Source organism: Triturus cristatus, chromosome 3_2, assembly GCF_964204655.1.
Source record: "Triturus cristatus chromosome 3_2, aTriCri1.1, whole genome shotgun sequence".
Lineage (NCBI taxonomy): Eukaryota > Metazoa > Chordata > Amphibia > Caudata > Salamandridae > Triturus > Triturus cristatus.
The window spans coordinates 735694589-735717371 of NC_140584.1; the positions used below are offsets into that span (position 1 = coordinate 735694589).

Sequence of the window (22783 nt, forward strand, 5' to 3'; positions counted from 1 at the left end):
ACAGCACGCAATTTAGGCGTGGTTATAGATGATCAGCTTCCTAGGAGGCAGCAAGCAGTCAAGGTCGCATCTACTTTCTTCACCATCCTAAAATGGCTCCATAAAGTACTTTGGATGTTGCCTGGTCCCACACAAAGAACTGTGATCCAGGCCTTGATCATGTCCAGGCTGGACTATGGCAATGTCCTGTACCTAGGAGCAAATAAGGAGGTAGTTCGCAAACTGCAATTGGTTCAGAATTCGGCGGCTAGACTGCTCTGCCATGTGCCAAAAAAGTCCTCTACTTCAGTCGCCCTCTGACCTCCACTGGCTCAGGATAGAGAACCAAACTAAATGTAAGGCCTTATGTTATATGCATAAGATCAAGCTGGGCACAGCACTCAAATACCTATGCTCCTTAGCCCAGTCATACCTCCCGACACGCCTGCTTCGATCCTCATCTCAAGCTAAATTTCTAGTCCCTAGGTTCAAACTGTCACGTAAGGGCGGTCGGTCCTTTTCTTATCAGGACCCTTTGCTGTGGAATTTGCTACCCACACCACTCCGTCACAAAACCAGTCACAAGAACATTCGTAGGGGCCTAAGAACCTGGCTATTTAATCAGTAGATGTTGCCCTTTCTTTCGTACTGTGTCCGCTGGTGCCGGGAAACCTCCGGGTAGCTGTGCGCCTTACAACTCTAATTTAATAATAATAATAATCCTTACGGCCTGGGTACGACAAGACCTTTCACTTCGGGGGGCTTAGATGGACGGATGGGTGGGAGGACCGGATCTCGCTCTATGCGGACGACATTCTTCTATACCTCGCCTCCCCCACAAAATCCCTACGAGTCGCACTGGATATATATTCGCCAGTTTCGGGAGGCATTCGGGCTATAGTATTAACTGGGGAAAATCACTCTTCTATGTCTTGCATGGGGCTCCCCCTCAATACCGCGTGACTGCCTGATTAAGATGGCCACGGAGGGGTTCAAGTACCTTGGAATCTTTATCTCCTCGGATGTGACGACTTGCTACGAGAAGAATCTCCTGCCACCGCTACAGAGGTTCAAGAGGGATGCTGCTATTTGGAAGGGGCTCCCACTGTCCCTGCAGGGTCGGGTAGCCCTGTTCAAAATGATGGCACTGCCGCGTTTCTTATATGCCTTGCAAAATTACCCAGATCTAGTTCCACAAAAGTACTTTGCAGATATCGAGGCCACTCAGAGAGAGCTACTATGGGCTGGAACACCGCGCATGTCGCTTCAAAAACTCACACTGGGGTGGTACGATGGGGGTATAGCACTTCCAGATATTCGGAAATATTATTGGGCTGCACATCTCTCAGCCACAAACCAGGGAACATACAGCGGCGGGAATGACCCCGGCTATAGTATGGACAGATGGCTCCTCCCGGGGGGAAATTTTGAGGCTGTGCTCTACTCTAAACCTAATAAATACCCACTCACGGGCCCTACAAAACACTCGGTCCAGCTTTGGCATAGTGTGAGCCGCAACCTGGGATGGGCTATCAAACTTACTTTGGCCACCCCACTTTGGGTGTCCGAAAAACTGGGTGCGCTGGGGCGTACAAAAGAGTTCCGTAATTGGGATCTGATAGGGATCTCCCACATAAAGGATCTGTGGGGGCCCACGGGGATGGTGACTTTTGCTTCACTACAGCAAACCTATGACTTAGCGCAAACTGAGTACTATAGATATGTGCAGATCAGGCACTCACTCCAGTCCAACATCCCACCCGGTACAACGCTCCCGGAGTCTTCTCCCCTTGAAGACAGGCTGCTTGACGGTCATTTGCCCGATAAAGCTATCTCCCTCACATATAAAAAGCTCATAAACCACACCCCAGACCCCTTGTTGGCACTTAGAAGGAAATGGGAGGCAGACGGTCTGGAGATTGAAGATGACGAATGGAGGGAGGCCCTCTCCTCCCCCAAAGAAGTAGCAATATCTGCGAAGCTGAGACTGATACAACTAAAAATACTCCACCGAGTCTACGTTTCGGGTACACGACTAGTGTTGATGGGAAGGAGAACAGACGGGCTATGCAGGAGACAGTGTGGGGAGGTGGGGACGTCTCTTCACATAATTTGGGAGTGCCCTGTAATACAGGCATACTGGAAGCGGGTGCATGAATGTATGCATACAGTGTGGGAGGTTGACCTGCGACCCAAGGTTAAAAGGTGCCTCTTGAACATCTGGGAGCCCACGGACCTATCAGCAAAGGGCAAATTATGGGCTACGCTCGGACAGGTAATCGCAAGGCGTATTATAGCAAGCGTGTGGGGAGTGTGCACACCTCCAACGCTTAGTGAATGGAAAAAAGATATGGACTGGTGTATGCTGCAGGAGAAAACAGTCTATGTGGCCCAGGGGTGTCCTCAGAAATGGGTGGCAGTTTGGTCAAAATGGAATGAATATCGTGGATACTTGTGTGAGCCCCCCGTGGTTCCCTCACTTGACGAACCACTAACGCAGTAAGGACCCTTGTAATATCAGTAAAACGTATGCTAGGTCATCTTAAGTACAATGTGTGTATACGAATCTGATTGCCGCAATGTACGAAAATGTGATTATGTATGCGTAATGGCCAACGAGTTGCAAATAAAAAGAATTGTTAAAAAAAAAAAATAATAATAATAATCTTCCCCAGGAAGATCTTATCATAGTTGGTGGAGACTTTAATATTCCATTAGACTCAATAATCGATAGACAATCTACTTGCAATTATCACCCCACCAGATCGCACGCTGTAGTGCACACTATATGTTCTAAATTTAATCTCAAAGTTACCTGGCGTCTCCAATGCCCGGATTCCAGAGATTATACTTTCTATTCCGCCCCACATAATTCATATACTAGAATCGATTACATTCTCAGGCTTGTTCACACATTTATTAGAACACTCAGATATATCCCCTAGGTTAGGGTCAGATCATTCGTGTATTAGTGTTAAATTGGCGGGCAGTCAAAATGAACCTGCGCCTAAAGGATGGCGCTTTAACAATGATGTTTTATCAGATCCTGAAGACAAAAAGAAAAATCGAAGAGGCTATCATAGACTATCTTAAACATAATGATACTGCAGAAACTAATGTAAATACCCTTTGGGATGCTTTGAAGGCCACCATTAGGGGAATAATTATCGAAATTAAAACAAAAATAAACAAACGCACTAATGCCGAATTAGTTAAACTAGAACAAGAAATTAAAACCCTGGAGGCCTCCCAGGCCACTTCTTTAAAAGATAAAACTATTCTCATATTACTGACGCAAAAGAAATATGAATATAATAAAATTCTGAGTGAACGGGCAGGAGTATGGGTAAATAAATGTAAAGCCCTTAACCTTTGTGAAGCCAGTAAAGCGGGTAAGTTACTCGCTTCATATCTTAAACATAAAAAGAACCAGAATATTATCTCGTCCCTTAAGGATAGACACTTCCAAACCTGATATTCACCTAGCTATTGCCGCTGGTTATCTCTTAATGGGCATTAATCGAGAGGGTGGTAAAACTGGAGGTGGTCTTGCTATCATATTGAAATCTCATCTCCGTTTGATCATCAGTAAACTTACGAACACTGGGCTGATTGAAGCCATGTACTTCACCATTTCAGACTCGGCAGCTGTCATTTTGGCTGGTATTTTAGTGTACAACCCCCCCAACGCCTCTGCCCCCTCCCTTACATCACTGATACATCAGATAGCGGATCTCTCCCTTAAACACCCGTACTTTATAGTGCTCGGTGATTTCAACCTACATGTTGATAACTCTTCTTGCTCCCAGGCCACCCAATTATTAGATACCTTGCTGGGCTTAAACCTGACCCAATTAGTTTTGGGCCCGACGCACGTAGCGGGCCATACTCTTGACTTAATTTTTTCTAACCATCCTGCTATTACAGTCCATCCCTCCCTCCCTCTCACCTGGTCAGACCACTATTTTGTCCCTTTTGATCTCACTCTTCCCTCGGCATCTAGCCCAGCGGCGCTGGGCAGAGAGTATGGGAGAAAATGGCATAAAGTCACCTGTTCTGCCTTAGATCCCTTTTTTTCCTCTCAACCAGACCCCTTGTCTAAAGATGTTGACGCTAGCGTGGCTCAGTTCAACTCTGCTCTATTGTTTGCCATTGATGCTATCGCACCTATTCAGCTTATCACTTCCGCTAGATCTCGACCTTCTGCCCCTTGGTCCTCCCCTGCCCTACGTGAGGAAAAGAGTCGCTGTAAAAAATTAGAACGTAAATGGCGGCTAACCTATGATCTAGAGGCTAAAAATATCTATAAGTCTGCTTTAAAAAATTTCTCTAGATTAAAAAAAAATCTACGATGAGAGCTTTTTTTGCTTTACAAATTAAGAATGCAGATAACTTGTCTAAAACTCTCTTCAAGATTGTAAAGGACTTTGTCAATCCTCCCGCCATGGTGCCTCAGAACTCCTCTAACCAGGCTCTATGTAATGGTTTGTCGTTATATTTCCAAGACAAAATCGGCAACATTACATCTTCTTTTCCTACTGCGCTGACCTCCCATATTTCCTGTCCTAGAGACTCGGTAAGATCGTCTCTGATGGCTTTTAAAGAGCTTACTACTGAGTCTGCACTTAATCTGCTCTCTCAGTGTAAGTCTGGTTCTCCTTTAGACCTGGTTCCTGCTAAAGTCATGGGCAATCTGGCCCCCTTGTTGGTCATACCATTGCTCTCTATTTGGAATTCTTCACTGCGCACGGGCCAGTTTCCGACTGTTTGGAAGGAGGCCTTATTAGTTCCCATTTGGAAGAAAGTAGATGCGGACCCGGCGCAATTCTGCAACTATCGCCCCATCTCTCTCCTTCCTAAACCAGCGAAAGTCCTGGAAAAGGCTGTGCAGTTACAACTGGCAGATTATTTAGAAGCCAACTCTCTGCTTCATGACTCACAGTCCAGATTTAGAACTGGTTTTAGTACCGAGACTGCTCTATTGGAGGTCTCTGAGACGATCCGGGAGTGTGTGGATAGGGGTGAGGAAGCCATGTTGGTCCTCCTCGACCTATCCGCCGCTTTCGATACGGTGTCCCATGAAATCTTACTGGATCGTCTGAGGCAGATTGGTCTGGGCGGCCCCGCTCTATCTTGGATTGCCTCCTTTCTTACTGGTCGAACTCAGAAAGTTCTTCTTAAACCCTACGAATCAGAGAGTAAACCCCTTTTATGTGGTGTGCCTCAGGGCTCCGCTCTTAGCCCTTATTCTTTAACGTGTATCTTGCCCCCCTGGCTGAGGTGGTGGAGTCCTGGGGGATCAGAGTGATCTCTTATGCTGACGATACACAGCTTATGTTTTCTTTTAGAGATCACTCTGACTCCAGCTTCGCCAGCATTCACCATTGTCTCGGCAATATATGTTCTTGGATGACTTCTAATCATCTTCGACTTAACACTGATAAGACGGAGGTCTTATTTTTTTAATCAGAAAACTATTCCTCCTGCTACTTCGTGGTGGCCGACTGTGCTTAACCCCCCTCCCACCCCTGTCCAAACTGCTCGCAACCTGGGCTTTCAATTTGACAACGCTCTTTCCTGTAAAGCTCAAATTAATAAGGTCACGGCAGCCTGCTTCGGGAAATTGCATATGATCAGAAAGATCTTTCCTTATCTTCCTTTGGATGCCCGTAGAACGGTCATCCACGCCTTGATCACGTCACATCTGGATTATGCCAACAGTCTCTATGCCGGTGCCCCCTTGTACCAAATTGAACGTCTTCAGATCGTTCAGAATGCGGCGGCTAGGCTGATAGGTAATATTCCCTACCGTCAGTCGATTGCGGCTTACCGTAAGAAGCTACACTGGCTTCCCATTTCCCATCGCATTCAGTTTAAGATGCTGACTCTTGCTTTTCGGGCCCTCAATGGGTCTGGTCCGGCTTATTTGAGAAAGAGACTTGTGCTCTCCCAATCGGCTAGATCTTTGAGATCAAATAACCTACGTCTTCTCACTGTTCCTCGCTTTCGCCGCTCTAGAATGGGCGGTAGAGCATTCGCCGTTATGACAGCTAAACTCTGGAACAGCTTACCTCTTGATCTTAGATTCCTTTCTTCAGAGTCTCTTTTTCGTAATAAATTAAAAACCTGGCTGTTCACCAAACCTTAAACTTCCTTCTCTTTAAGTATGCAGCCCACAGCGCCGGGACACCCCCTCTGGAGGTAGCCGTGCGCTTTACAAGCTTCTTAAATAAATAAATAAATAAATAAATAAATAAAGGATGTCAATAAACAAACACACACAAAACAGAAAGATATTCTAAACACCTTTAAATCCTTCTATGAGGATTTATACAAAAATGATCAGGAACTTCATTTAGAGGAATGTACCCATTATTTGAAAAGACTGAAGTTGACCCAATTGTCTGAAACGGACAGACTTGCGTTAGGGAAATCTATCAGCACATTGGAAGTTATGAATTCGATAAAAACCTTGAAAGATAATAAGGCCCCGGGCCCAGACGATTTTACAGCCACCTTTTAGAAAACTTTTTCAGATCAATTACAACAGACCATGTTAAACGGTTTTAATAATATAGCTAATATAGGGCGTACGACGGACTCCATGACAGAAGCCAATATAATAATTATACCTAAAGAAGGGAAGGATCCTCTTCTACCAAAGAACTACAGACCAATATCTCTCATCAATGTTGACTGTAAATAGATGCAAAAGTTCTAGCTACAAGACTCAATATTGTCCTTCCACATTGAATAAGTAACTCTCAAGTAGGATTTCTTAAAACTCGTATGTCTAAAGATAACACCCGATTGCTATGCCATGTTTTAGAGAATGCCGCAATTAAATTGGATCCAGCAATTACAATTACATTAGATGCAGAAAAGGCCTTTGATAGAGTCTTTTGGGCCTTTCTAAAGCAATGCATGCATACATTTAATTTGGGGGAGACATATATAAATATGGTTATGTCCCTTTATTTGGCGCCATCGGCCCGCATTGCGATCAATGGCTCTATTTCAGAGCCTTTTACCCTCCGACAAGGTACTGGACAAGGTTGCCCCTTGTCTCTGTCCTTGTTAGCATTGGAACCTCCAATTCAAGATATTAAGGTGAATACAGATATAAAGGGAGTTGGCGTTAACAACATTCAGGTTAAGCTAGCTGCCTTTGCAGATGATATCCTAATAATGACTGAAAATCCTGGTCCTTCAACCAAGGCATTGATGTCTACGATCGCAGAATACTCTGTACACTCACGCTACAAACTTAATAAAGATCGGAAGTAAAACCACTGAATGTGCACTGTACCAAAGATGTCTTAGGTAACTCGGGCCTGGCATGGCAGTTGGGATATATAAAATATTTAGGGATTGAATTTGGTAGCAATATTGTTGACACCCTTCATCACAATGAGAAGTTAACATTGGAGAAGATGACAAAACGTTTTAATTCCTGGTCACCAACATTTATTACATGGTGGGGAGGATTGAAACCATAAAAATGATGATCACCCCTTTGGTTAATTATCTTATAAGCATGCTCCCACTTCTCTTGACGGAGGACTTTCACCATAAACTAGATATCCTTCTTACAAAGTTTTTGTGGTGTCAAGAAATTGAGACTTGGAAAATCCTTGGGTGGAGTGAACCTAGTGGATTTTAATTTATATCAATCAGCTTCTCTAGCACAGCAGGGTTCCTACTGGATCTCGCCCCCTTCCCACTATACCTCAGTGTGGTTGGAAGTAGAAAAGTCTATTCTGGATAATCTTAACCCCTTGTCTCACTTCTAACCAGCTTTATCCGAATAGTTCTAAATCTATTTTTAGAAAAACAAAATAGGCCCTTTTGCCGATAGACAAGAAATTCGAGTTAAGTATTAAGTATTAAGATGGAATCTCTACGACTTAATCGTAGAGTATTATATAAAGGGAAAAGTTAAAATTTTGAAACTTGGATCAAAAAGCGTCTTTTTTTCCCATACGAGCTAGAACACTCCTCGTATCCATTTATGTTTGCGGAACTTCAAACCACTTATAAATTAGATGACACCGAATGTTATCATTTTTTAAAAGTAAGAGCGGCACTAACTAAAGCCAAAGTACATAATACGCCACCATCCTTACCAATGTTTATATCACAGATTAATGAATTGGGTCACTAAGTTTCGCATATATATCAATCAAAAAGAGTAACTCCCATGAAAGACGCCAACAGCCTTTTACACAGATGCCTGTATCCACGCTGAGTGCCTGCTTGCAGTTTGCCATCAAAATAAATGAAGTATTCATCTACCGGTTGGCGTCTTCCATGGAGACCTGTTTGAAACAACCTATTTTTTTCATATGAATTGTGTGTTTAACAGGTCACTTTAAACTCATCACAACACACAACACTCTTGAGTCTTGCTGAATCTTAAATTTGACCTACTTTTTCGAATGTCCGTGCCACAGCGCTGTGACGTCATTGTTTGGTTACTATGTTGGTGTTGAGGGTCAGGTGGTCTTAGGGTTGTTCGCTCAACAAACCCTGAGTAAGGTCACCCAATGTCGCTTTGTGATTGTACGTTTCGCCCTCGTGGTCGAGATGTCGTGCGCTGGTGCCAAGGAGCAAAACACGATCTGTTTCCAGGTGACTTGAAAATAACAAAACAAAAAGGCTTCCATCTTCGATATTTTTCCAAAGTAGGGTTTTGTAAGAATGTCTTCCTTCGCTCCTCCCAAAGCTCCCTAGCCCCACCGCTCATTCCATCAGCAAGAAACGGGAAACCTTGTACAAACATCAAACTCCCCCACCCGCTAGGGGTCAAACGTTGTACAACTTCCTGTGTTCACCTTTCTTCCCCTAACGTTTGCCTCTCAGTTCTGAATTTAATGTCATTAGAACCTTCGTGGTTCTATAAAAACGAGACCTGCGAAGAGATATAGCAGCTATAAAAAATATATATAAAAAAAGCCTTACGCTAACAGACTTTGCAGACTTACTATTGCACATTGGAATAGAAATCAGGGTGACGCCTCCGGCGCTAGCTCCAGCAGCTCGCAGCCAGTCCTTGAGTGAGTAGGGAGGTCACGTGGCAGCTCTTATTTCACGTTCTCCCCTCCGCCACCTCGGAAGCCGGCTAGGCCTCGCATGCTGTGCGGCGCTCAATATTGGAAAGTGTGGCGCCTTTCCCGTGCTTTGCTCCCCATCTCATTTCCCACACCATGCCCTTCTCCTCTCTCCCCCTCCCGTTACTCGTCAAAGACCCCCAGGCAGCAGATGCCGGGCTAGTCAGGGGAGGGGGCGGCGGTACTTTACCTGAAGCAAACACCATAGTCTGCGCAGGACACCTGGGCTGAGGCAGACAGTCAGGAACAAGCGCTGCCATGACGTTTTCGTTTGGCTTTTTCTGCCGTGGCCTCGCCTGCTAAAAGGTTTCTTATCTTCATGGGGCCATGTGTTTGGCCCCATAAAGATAAGAAACCTTTTACTTCAGAAGGAAAGCAGGCGAGGCCGTCCAAGTGGGACGGCAAAAAAAGCCAAGCGAAAACGTCACACACACCTCTTTCCCAATGGCCGGCCGCCGTTTAGCATAAACGGTGACGCCGGCCAATGGGAAAGAGGGACGGGGCTTAATGCCCCTTACAGAAAATATCCACATCTCATTAAATCTCGCCAGCGAGACTGTGCATGCGCGCAGCTTACGCCAGGCGAGACCTAAAAAGGCTTCTCTACAGAAAACTGTTAAAGACGCGCCACCAAGGATCAGCGAAAACGGACAACTACCAGCATGGCAACCAAGACGTGCATTATGTGCTCACAATCCGAGTTGGGGAAATGAAACCTTCACAAACAAAAAAAAAGAAATAGCAACAGTCTTTCCTTTAAGGTTCGCCTGCGCACCAAAATTGTGTTGAAAACACCTAAATGTGCTCATAAGCGAACTTGTAAAACTGGCTTTTTCCTTCCAGCACCATCAGAACTGTTTATGAAGAATTTGCGAAATAACCAAGCTCCGTGTTGCCATTTTTCTTCAGGCATGAGTGGTGGGAGGGGGCACAAAGGGCTTCTGCATTAAGGCAGCGGGAACAGAGCATACTTAAAAGTTTTTTAAAAATGCAAATTTTGTTAGGAAGCAGCATCCATTACCGAAGCTGGTACCCGTGCGTGCTGTGTCCCTTGATGAAGTAAATAGTTCTCAGAACTGGCAATGAAAGCCCACGAGTTAGGACACAGTAAAAGATCGAGTCCTCATGGGCGGTAACAAATGGCAACAAGGCGGGACTAACAAGCCTCATAATGAATCTGAAGCCAGCATTTACTATGGACAATGACACCAGCCAATGAAAAGTATGGGCGGAGAGTAGCAGAGGCTTACACAGCATACTCTACTACAGAATGACTCGCAGAGACGAGATCAATGAGATAAAAGCCAGGAGTGGCCCTTTTAAAATAAAAAATAAAAAACAGTTGGTGGGAAAAAATGTGTCTGCACGAGTGAAACAAATTTAGATTACTAAACTGTAAGCAGGCCAAACCAGTGTAATTACTTTGACTGTAAACTGTGTAATGTGAGAATACCTCAACAAATGTATTACTGAACACTACACACATTACATTAATATACATACATATATTTCCATGTATCTTTTTAAGTTTGTGATAGAGTTGTTTGTTCAGAACGAGGAGTGGGTGAGTGACCTAGTTCTTTCTGATAGATACAATACAACAAAGCAGATGTAATCATTTACAAAGCCAAGAGTTATTGCCTTGCAGGTTATGCAATAGGAAAATCTTTAGGCCTCACCTACCAGACAGCGCAAGCGGCCTGGTTTCCTAAGACCTGTTGTGAACTTAAGAGTGGGATTCCAGTCCACCGATTGCTTATCATTGGTATCTTATATTATCACTCTCCTTCGCCTGCTTTTTATTCAATGGCTCTCTCCTTCTTCTTGCGTTTGTGCTTTCTCCAAGAGCATAGCTGCTTCACTAAATGTAACGATTGCTTAATGTTAGGGAACTACCGTTTTTTTTAAATTTGGAACTACGTGGAAGTGGAAGTTCTCGCCTTAATGTGCTTCTCCCTGCCAAATACCAACACGACTCTTACTCACATGCTGCTTGCTCTTCCTCATGTACTGCTCGCTCTCTCATGTGCTTCTCCCACCCAAACTACCCTGCACCCAAAACTCCATGCTGTTCTCTCCCTCGTGGACTTCTACCTTCACCCTCCCATTTTGCTCTCTCCCTCATGCCCTTCTCACTCAATCTCCATCTTGGATCAGTAAATAAAAAAAGAAAATTGTGCTCTCGTCATTCTGTAGGCACACGCATGTATGGTGATGCTTGCACCCACCTACAAAATGACTCGCCAGCAACAGCAGTCACGTCATTGCATCTTTTATTCTTCATTTTGCTGATGCATGCTGGGCATCCTGGGGAGAAAGCATTTCCCATTACCATGCTGCGCGGCATTGGCAAATTGCAATGGCATAGCCAATAGATCCAAAGCAAGACCCTTGCTTGTCAAAACGTTTTTATTGAACGCATGTGCCAAAAAACAGAAATCTAAATTCTGCCGCTGCCTAAACATACTTGCAATAAAATTTCCAAAGAAAAAAATAAATAAACATTGCATATAGTTTTAACGGAACAATACAGTGGCTTCCTAGCAGGCAGGTGTACTTCGAACACGTATGGAAACCGTTTGCAGTTTTAATGCACCAGTTATGAAAATGTGAGTCTTACTGGCTGAAAGAAAAAACAACATTGCCATTGAATTAATGTAACCTGACACAGTTTAAACTAAAAAGAAAAGAAAAGAAAAAAAACAAAAAAAAAAAAAAGATAAAGAATGTAAAGAAAACAAGGTATTGGCCCACCACCTGTGTCACTGAAGCACAAGCCTTTTTAGGCTTATGTCCACACATGATCAGCCAAAATACCATCACTCACAGCACAAGAGAGAAGACATGGGTCCCGTGTTCACTGTGCCACTGGATTCAAGCTAGCCTGGCTGATGAGGCCTGATGCCCGAAACCGGTCCTAGGATGCTTGTTTCCGATCTAGGGAGGACCCAACTTGGCAGTTCGGGCTGAGAAACAGAGTTGAGACTGATTTGCATATGGGTGGGTCCAAACTGGGTGGTGTAGCAAGGACCTCAAGACGTGGCTCTTCGGATAACCACGGAGCTGCCCGTACCCCCCTAACCCCCACCTCAGCGCCCCGAGACAAGACCCTCACAGGTGAGCAGTGTGCTCTACAAATCCCTGATTGATTGATTGTGGTGAGCAAAAGAACGATGGATTAAAAGCAGTTCTTTGTGACTGGGAGTGAATGTTTGCATTTTTCAGCATTCTGTCCATCATTTGTTCCTTGTGCCAAGAAGGATGGCAGCTCCCGATCCCTTATTCACAGACGAGAATATCAGATGTTGCTTGCCCACAACTGCAACTGGGGTGGGCTCCTAGAATGGTTTAGGTGTGGGAGGGCTGCCTTAGTCCAAGGAAGAATTAGAGGAGCAGGATTCGCCCGAACTTGAGCAGCATGACCGCCACCCCATCACAGCTACAGGCACTGTTTATGCTCCCCTGCCTAAGCATGGCTGGTGCAGGGGCTGCAGCCAATGTTAGTAGGGCTGGGAAGAAGAACAGGCAAGTCGGGCACAGTGGGCCATGCAGAGTCCACACCACCAGAAGTGGCAAGACTGACGGGCAGCAAGGAGTTGCCAGGCCAGCCTTTACATACCACCGTTGAGGACTGAAAAGTACTGTCCGACTCCAAAAGTGGAGGTGGGGGGGAAAGGAACAATAGAATTCATGGGACTTCATACAAGACCTTTGGGCAGAAGGTAAAACCAAACCACAGAAGCCCCCCTTCCACCTTACTTCTCGCCCCCTCCACCTTGTGCAACTCATGGATTGCTGTGATTACTAAAATACACATGTATATCCCTTATAGTGCCCTTGAATGATTATGTACAGTAAATGCAATGTGTATAAGCCGGCTTTAGGGCGGTGCGACCGGTGCCACCGCACCGGGTGCTGTCTTCCTGGGGGCGCCGGGTTTGAAAGTTTATTATGCTTTTAAAGCACCTGCTGCAGCGTTTCTTTCCCCCGGCAATTACCAGGCCTCACATAAATGTCAAGATAACTCGTGTGATTAATTATCTTCCTGGAGAAGGAGGAGCCAAGATGGCGACTGGAGCAGTCGCTTGAGCGCCCGGCTCCGTCGGCCCTTGGCCTCGGACTATCATCCTGATTCCTATCCTTGCCGATTTTCGAGGTGCAACGCGTGCGACGACGCGCTGACTGCGCCGCCGCTTTCCCGAAGTCTTAGCCCGCCAGGATGCCGGAGTTTTTGGTGCCTTTGTTCCCCGCCCTGGACCCTTGCTCTACTGCGGCCTCGGCCGGCCCCCTGGAAGCGTCGCAGTCACCGGACCCGCTGGTGCAAATCTGAGCCCGAGGTCCCGATCCCGCCTCACGCCACGTACGGTCGCCAGAAGAGCCGGGAGAGAGACGCCCGGACACCTCCTGTACCCTGCATCTGACGGGCTGGAGCCAGAGGGTAAGCCCCGGTGTGGCGGGTCTCCTACCCCGCTCTGTGGATCACGCCGTGGAAGGCTGCAGACCCCCTTCTTCTATGGTCTAGTCGGCTGCAAAGAGAGCCCGAGGGAGGGGAAGAGACTGCTGGCTTTCACCTGTTGCGGCGCAGACCTGTTGGGAATTGCCTCCTTGTCACGATCCCCCCCCCTGGCCACGGTACCGTTCAACGGTAAAACATGGCGCTGATTGCCTGCTCGCTGCTGTGGGGTGATGCTCCGGTCTCGCCCGCTGCCCGCTTCGCCCTCCCTCTACCAGACTCCAGCTCCCCAGTGCCGTCCCGGATTGCTGCCGTTGGGGGGACGCAGCTTCCGCTGACATACGGCTCCGTTCTGGCTGCCCTGCGGGACTTTCGTCTGCAATTGTGTGTCGGCTTGCAAACGCTGAGTGAGCGGTTCGGCTCTACACTGTCTGCTGCGGGCCGTGAGCGCCCCGTTTGTGATCAACAAGACGTGAGTCGGCCAGTGCTGTGGTCCTCCTGCGGGGAAGCAACGACTGGGTATAACGGTGCTACACTGGTGTCTGCATTTGGCTTTCCCGGCGCTCGGGATCAATCGCTCTCCTGCTCAATGGCAGATACTTTGCTTCCCCGGTCATTGCTGCCTGCTTTGTTGCTGCCTGCCTCACCGTGCCCGCAGGAGTTTCCAGCTGAACTACACCTGGCGACCTCGAGGAACCGTTCACGGTGGCCTATGACTCCTTTTATGTGGAACTCATGTACTTTACAAGCCAGGTCTGGATTTTATATGGTGTGCAAGGGGACCTCCATAGATGATCGGCGGCCATTTTGTGACTCTACTTCTCCATCTTCTCCCAAGTGGCCATATTGTCTTTGTCTGTTCGGGATGAGGGGCATTCACGAGGGGGCGGGTCTAATCGTACGCCCGCGATCGGGCCAGGGCTAGATTACTTTCTATCATCATGGCTTCACGGCCGGGCTGGACTGGGACGGGAATTGTCTACTTATGTTGTGCGCACTCGTCGCGATCTGTCTGCCTTCATTTCCGTGGTGTTACATGCTATCTTCCCACGACCGCCTTCGGGTGTAGTGGGGTTTCAGTGTGTGGAGGCTTGGTTGGCCGGTGGTGTCGGGCGCTCCTGAGGATACGTGGGCTCCTCCCCGCCTCCTTTCTTCTTTCTTCTCTTAGTTTCTTTACTCTATTCCTACTTTCTCTCTCGTCTATATTTCGGGTTCATTGGGCGACAGGCACTATGCTGGGGGGGGGGTAGGCCATAGCCTCCGCATTGGTGTAGGGTGGGGGGGTAATTTACTGTTTCTTTTAGTTCTATGGGCCTCTTTCTTCATGTCTCTGCGCTATACTTGTTTCGATTCGGGGTCCGGGTGTGGGGTGGATTGAGTGGGGGCGGCTTTTAGGGGGTGCGTATTTGCTACTGTGATGATCCTGTTATCTAATTGCATCGCCTTACTGTATGGGATTTTCTATGGCTGTTTTAATGATGCTGCTGCTCTCCAGTGTATGAAGCCGACTTGCGGACTCGAATCTCCTTGTTTCTATCCTTTACTGACTTTATTCTCGATAAAAAATTTTTTTTGAAAACCTTAAAATTAACCTTCACTTCTCCTTCCCCCGGTGTCAAGGATCCCTCCAGTGTATGAATCCTGAATCGTTGCTAATCTTGACCTTGCCGCACAGGGGATGTATTGTTTGTCTCTGTGCTCAACCGTATTGTGGCCGGCCTGATGGTTGTAGGCCCGTATTTGTTCTTTTACTATGCACAAATAAAGGTTTTTAAAAAAAAAAAAAAAAAAAAAAAAAATTATCTTCCTGGAGAGAGATCAGCATTTTGTATAGTTGAGGTTTTGACTTCGGTGAAGTTAGGGCAGAGGGTTAATATGCCTGCTGCAAAGAAGGTGTACCAAGTAGATTACAGAGTGCATATGATGTAAACACATCAGCAGGTTATGCTTTCAAAAGAGACATCAATTTGTTACTTGCAATTTATAACTTAAAGTCCTAATATAGGATAGTGAGCTATTAACTTTCATCCTAGAACTGCATACACACTGCAAAGTATATATTATTAGATCATTGATTAATGTTGCAAAAAGGGTTAATTTGGCTAGAAATCGATTCTTATTTTTAAAGAAAACTCCCAACTCTGCTGTTTCTTTTTCGACTCGGAGTTTGTGCTTCTCCACACCAAGCACTCCTAAACTATACTGCCTACCAGTATGGATGACATGTGACCCCTACACTTTTAGTCCTTTGGCTTATGTAACATTTCCTATACACTGATTTACACACGTATGATTGACTCTGTGTAATGTGCGTGTGATGCAAAGTGCTCGGACACCCTACACTGGTATGAGTGGTGCTGTAACTAATTCAATGCATCTGAGAGAGTGGTTACGGAGACTTGGTCACTGTTAAAGGGTGCTAGTGAGAGAATCCGTTGTGGAGGTGGTCATGGGGGGGGCGCCAACAAACATTGTCGCACAGGGCGCCACCAGCACTAAAGCCGGCCCTGAGTATTAAAGTAATGTTCTTATACAAATTGAAGTACAGGCTGGACAGTGATATATTATTTGTTTTTTGCGACAGGTTATTGAGTGTTAAGTGTACAACCTCAAACCGCTTACTTGAGTTAGGTTTGGACTGCACAACTTCGTTACTCTGAGCGTCAAGAGCTAAAGAGGTGTTCTTGATGTTCAGTTTTGGGCTTAATAGTAAGGTAAAGCCCATGAACAGCAGCGGCAATAGGCCCCAATCTGAGCCCAGTAACCCCTTATTGTCCTGGGCCCACTGAAAAAGTTCCACAATTTATCTCATGCATTTATGTATCTTCTGTAATATTGATATCTTGTTAAATAATAAGCACCCTTTCTGTGTATGGTAATGGATTTCATATATATAAATTAGGATTTTATAGAAGGCTAATGGCAAATAAATCAAAATAGAATTGTATAGGATAAGTATAGGTTGTGTCACAGTACGTCTGATTGTACGCTAGTCCTGGCCCATGTATTTCATTTATTTACAAGATTGAGCATTTTTATCTATCTGGTCCAGCATGCTCCTCTTTCATAATTCTCCTTTTTCAGTTCCTTCCTAAGTGGAAGAGAACAGACGGTATCCTTGAATTAATTTGAGTCAGACCCTTTTGTACTGCTGTATGGAGTCACCGAGGGGTCATCTTTAAGTCCCACACTGTTCAATATATATGCGACACCCCTAGCAGTGTTGAGTAAATCATTTGGCTTCTCCTTCACATCCTACACCGATGACAATCAAATTGTTGTGTCCTTCTCTCACCCTTCCAACAACACCTGCCCGAACTTTAATGACTGTATGTTAGCCGTGACTTGATGGATGTAATTGTCTCAAATTGAATTCCAGCAAGACAGAGGTCCTTCTCTTTGGGTGGGATATTTCCTTTTGGACGCGGTCCTCCTGGCTTTCTGACTTAGGTACATTAACACCTCCAGCCAGTAAGGTTAAGAATCTTGGTATCCCGATGGATAAAAAAAAACTTGCTTTCATTTATCAAGTGAATGCAACCATCTCAACCTCCTTTATTACACTCAAGATAAATCAAGCAAATCTTGCGGTACATCCACCCAACGAACAACTGTGGTGACAGTGCTGGTTTTATCCAAACTTGATTACTATAAGTTTGATATATTCCCTTTCCTGTTTTGCTCGTAGTTGACGTGCTAGTAAGGACCCCACTTTGTTCCTTCCCTCATACCCCTTGGTCTGTAGGCGCAATATGGTTTTTTCTGCTCTGTTGATATAAACGGCCTATTTAGATTTCCATTATGGCGGACATGCTCCTTGGCATTAGTTTAATAGATTCACTTTATTATCCCATCGAGAAGCCAAAGCTATTTTCTTTAAATATTCTGGGTAGTTATTATAGTTCGCTGATGATCATCTTATTCTCTTCAAAAGGCTAACATCAGCAAGATCACCTAATAGAACTTGATTTGTGAAGCTTTGAGTTTGCAATTATATTTTTGTGTTGGGGTATTTGATCACTACCTTGAACCTGAATGATTCTATTGTTTTGAACTTCTGCACAGCAACCAGTATACAATCCAGTACTGCAGTCTTGTTTGGTGAAAAGTGTGTTTAAGTGCCAGGGTTGCCTCCTGCAAACAGACCATTTAGAATTTGCAAGCCCAATGCACTAAGTGAGGACATTAATTTTATACTTAGGCTATCCAGTCTTTCAATGATAGTAGCCAGCTAAGGAATCTTTCAACATTTGTTGTCCAAGGCGGTCCCTCCTCTTGAATCGTCTCTGAAGAACAGGTTTACATTGAAATCGCTGCAGATTAAAGTCCGCTAGTCCCCTCTTAATTTACATAGGCTATCCAGAAGTGACTGCACTGTCACCTTCTTAAGTGCTGCAGATGGGTGTACACATGTTACAGATTACCATGGTTTTAGGTACATGGTCAACTATGTTAGGGAACTCTATTTCAGAGAGAACACAAAATCTACTTTAGACCCACACGAATAAGGGTATAGTCTAGATTACCTTTGATGTACAACGCAAGATACCCGGCGGGGCACCCCACCTTGCTTCTTTTGTGCTGGGATTTATACTTCACTAAAACCCACCAAGGGACAGGATTCTAGGCTCCACGTTTCTTATAAATAAACTATATCATAACCTTTTATGTGATCCAGTAGGGCAGGGTTAGGGTATATTTTTTGCACTCCACTAATATTCCAGGAGATGATAACAACAATACGTTAGAAGGTTACCTTTCATGTAATTTATAGCAACTGTCATCAGCATTAGTGTTTTCACAGTGATCGAGAGAAAAACAGGTATAAAGTGCTTTATTATGTTCTAAACATGGTGCATGTTTCCAAGTGCTAGGAATTCGCCTGAAAATCATCTGATAGTGCATGTCACACAGTGAGGGTTTGCACAGGTAAATATACAGAGCGAGGAAACAACCAGAGTAATTGAGAGGAGCTACTTCTACGGCTTCAGGTATTTAAGTGACTGTCACAAACCACTCATTCACTCCTCTCTAACAAATGAGGAAGGACCTCAATCGGAGTACTTTGGTTTTACCAGCAGATAAATCTCCCCAGGGAAAAAACATTTCTAGGAGCAATGCTTTTCTACCCCCCAAGTTTCGATTTACACAGAGAAGTCAGATTGTGTAGTAACTATTCATCAAAACCCGACCTCGAAATCAAAAAACAGGTCCAAGCAGTCTTTTCCGATCAGGCTGTAATCGAATGCTATCTCTGACTCTTCGCTAAATGTTAGCGCCAAACTACTTCTAAGCTCAACTGCCCCTTCATCTATGGAAACGATCCGATGTGTAATAGGGAAATTTCCAATTATTCTTTTTTCAGATTTTATGGTAATATTTACTTAGTTTGTTGCTTATGTTTAGCACTGAACCTCTCAAAGAGGTTGGCTGTAGGAACCAACAAAAACACTAACAATATATTGATTTATCATATTCTCTATTCAACAAATGCTACCATAAAAGTTCGCATAGATACAGTTCACATAAAAACTTTAAAACAATAAATGTGTTGGAACCAACAAAAACACTAAAAATATAACATAACAAACCTCAGAGAGCTCTGGAAGGCAAACTGAACTATTTTCCCCATTCATGCTTGTAATATATCAGAAATGTCAAACTTTGGCTTAATATGTTCAGAAATCAAATTTATAGAATAAACGTGCAAGACTTCGAAAACAATTTTCTTGCATGGAAGGTATGAATAAAAGTTGATAATTGCCTGTATTGTTTTCTTGAAATACATGTGCAGTTTTGCAGTGACGAGCAAACTAATCAACATGAATATGATGCATATGGGTGCACACAAAGTATGCATTTATAATACACATAAGTATACACCAACTAGCACTAGAAAATAAGTTCATTTCCAGTAAACAAAAGGGTGTATCTTACGGTTGTATTTAACATATTTTGTGGATAACTGACACTGCACATGTTAATTACCCCCAACTTTTTAAAAAGCTTTGCTAAGTGCTTTTAGCATACAATGAAAAACAGTTTACGCTTGTTGTGCTGGTTAGCGCTATACTAAATTAACAAGCAGCGGTAAAGTCATTGATTCTGGCTTTAATGTGTCTATGACGGTAAACACAGGCATTCACAAACACTTTTACATGCATTGAACGGACAAATGGCGTGTGCCGCACTGAACCCAGCCCTACTGGACTTAGCAATGAGAGGAAAAAGTGGCAAAGAAGGTTTGTTTTTTTACTAGAATTCAAACTGGATGTGACAAATAGTGGGACGAACGAGTTTACTTTTCAGATCTAAATTAGCCCCTCGCTTATTGCAATGTAAACTAAAAGGCAGACTGATACACACCATAGACCCAGTAGCATAAAGTGACAGTCGTCTCTGGGTGAAGTCAAAGCTCATTCTAGGAACATTTTAAATAATTGGAAATAGGTCACGCCAGACATTAAAAAAAACAAGCTGTTTAAGCACAGCCGAGGGACCTGCACAGTGTGGTCATTGACAGACCTTTTTACATGACGCACATTTTTCGAGGTATCTCGTGGGCCGCATACACATCTCTCCTCGATGGAGCTGCTCAAATGACTGGGAGGGGGGCGGCGCCAAAAATTAGAAGAAGCTCCCTCCCGTGCAAATAGGCCACACAGTGGCAGTCAACATGCCAGGATTATCAGCAGTTATTATACCAAAGGTACCCACCCACACAAGTATGTCAAGTCCCACAATAAACCCAAGATGTATTTAGCACCCAAACTACGCCGTATCATAACGGGAGAAGAAAATAGTAACGGGCTGCAGGGAAGAGTCGCTACTGACATAGTTACCATGGATAACTAGCGTCAGCATGCTTATAGCACATGGTGGTCGCACTTTGCATAGTGCTATGTTAAGATGTCAGTGGACCGCCAGGAAGCTACTCTCGTACACGAGCGCAATCTGAAAGCAGAGCACAGTGACTCATCGCCAACGGCGGTGACCTTGTCGGATACACGTAGAGCAGCGGAATATCAGGATCAAGGCGTGCGGCTGCCACGCGTTCCCTTAAGCCTTCGTACTAATAAAGACTGTGCCTCGAGACATGCATGGGCAGTCCACTGTTTCCTCTACACGCCCTGGGTGCCAATCCCATAGGCCTCGGGCCTCACCCCCTGCTGAAGAGCAAGAGACACCCACGCGTCACATGAGGAAACAGACATACCCTAGAGGTCTCTTTACATTCAACCCTCTATCCTCGCGCGCGGCGGTTCAATCAAGTTAGAAGTCTCGCACTTAGGTCAGGCAGCGCTAGCTTTTCATTTTTTTGGCACACCTCGTTGTTTTCCTTGACAGTGGATGCGCCCACAACCACCCTGTACAAATGGTACCTCCCATGTACTCACTTCTCGTCAGCCACATCCTTGTGATTAGTGCTGTCAGTCGAGTCCTCTGAGCTCCCTTCGGTCTTGCTGCAGAGCCTCCTGACGGAACAAAGCAGCGGCGCCCTCTGTCCCCAGGAGTCCCCGGGACAGAACGGAGCGAGGGCGGGTGGAGACCCGGCATTCTCTCTCACCAGCCACTGTGCAACAGCGCTACATCTCAGAGTGGGCCGTATCAACCCCCGAAGGAGACCCACCGAACTGCCTAGACGCAGCATACCGTCTTTGCTGTAACGCGCAATAAACGCGTCTGTAATTAGACAAAAGCACTAGCAACTAAGCACCTCTAACCAAGCTCACTACAAGGTTGACATGCAGACTTGTATTACGATCCATGTATAAGCAATACCGAACCCGCCCTTATCCTTCGCCCATTGGCCGTTTATTTGTAGCTGTCACCATAGCTCCATTTAGATTGGTTGAAGTCCATGAATCCCCCGCCCTCCTCTGACGTTAAACGTCCAATGTGATGTCACTTCTGCTGCAGCGTTCTATAACTAGGGAATTGCAAAGTCGATGTCGTCACTAACCGGGTGACTGGCTGGAATAGCTAGACCTGTTGCATGTCTTCTTTTTCTTGCCATTGAGAATGGATTTCGAGTGTTCGATGCAGCCGAGAGCCGCGCTGTTTCCGGTGAAAGAGCAGATTTTTTGTTTGCCGTTATACATAGTGTAACTCGACCGGAAGGTATTGGAGCGCTTTACATGAGCAGCAAGTTGCATTGCACAAGGACGCATTCATTTTTGGTGGGCACGGGGGATATGAGTGATTGCCCAGAATCTGCAACACTAGGAATTGTCACTTTGGGAACACAGGACACTTTGTGATGGAGTAAAAGCTTTTATTGAAGTGTGCTCATAAGGACCTCCCCAGAGCCGTCCACTCAGCTCCACAGCCAAGCCTCTTCTCTGGTCTCTACAATACAGATTCCATAGAAGAACCTTGTTGCTAGGAGCTGATACATCACTTTACAAGTATGAGAACATAACACATCTCCCTTCTAAAATTAAAATAAAGAAAATTTTACATTAAAATTAAGAACATACATAGTCATTTAATTTCTTAGGTCTCATTTTTAAACGTTCACTTGGAATTCTTTTACAAATGTTTCAGGAATCGTCAACACTTTCTGTGTTATTTTCTAACCAGTATTTTGTTTCAGCATCATTACATTTAGTAACTTTACAAATGTTCCACCATTTCCCACCAGATGTTTTAACTAAATTGCCATTAACTTCCAATATTTTCTTAGGCTCAGATACCTTGGAATTTCCTTTCTTTACTATGTTGTTTGGACAGACATTTACGTAGACACCTTCTAAAAAAATTTTCTTACAATTTGCAATTTTTTCATTATGTCTTATTTGATAACCTTCTTGATATTTGACTACTTTTTTCCTTATCTCGTCTTCTTTTCCGATTTTTCTACCACTCCTACCCATCCAAGCAGGTACAGTAGCCGAACAAGGAGTCCTACCTTTAAGTAAACAAAAGGACGTTTCCCCAATTACAGAATTTGGAGTTGTTCTGTAATTCCATAGCATTTTTTTACTTGGGGTTTCCAGCACATGTTCATAGATACTGCCAATTGAATGCTTTCTCCTAAAACACGGTTGAAGCGTTCAAACAAACCATTTCCCCTTGGATGGTAAACTGGTGTTCTTGAATGTTTAACACCCCATTTATTAAGAAATTCCACAAATTCATGTGAAGTAAACTGTGGACCATTGTCTGATAACATTTCTGCCGGACATCCTTCCCTCCTAAAAACTTCTTCACAGAAGGAAATGACATTACTAGTTTTAAC

The 22783-nt window shown here is 44.8% G+C and overlaps 1 protein-coding gene across 2 annotated transcripts in view; it reads right to left on the minus strand.

The window, feature by feature from the left end:
• The window catches only part of GLS (glutaminase), a 932984-nt gene extending 911653 nt beyond the window's left edge, over positions 1-21331 (minus strand). For both annotated transcript variants that reach the window (XM_085648790.1, XM_085648791.1), the window contains exon 1: positions 20940-21331. In XM_085648790.1, the coding sequence (XP_085504916.1) occupies positions 20940-21193 (254 nt within the window). In that variant the 5' untranslated portion in view covers positions 21194-21331. The remainder of the gene's footprint in view (positions 1-20939) is intronic.
• Positions 21332-22783: the final 1452 nt, after the last annotated feature.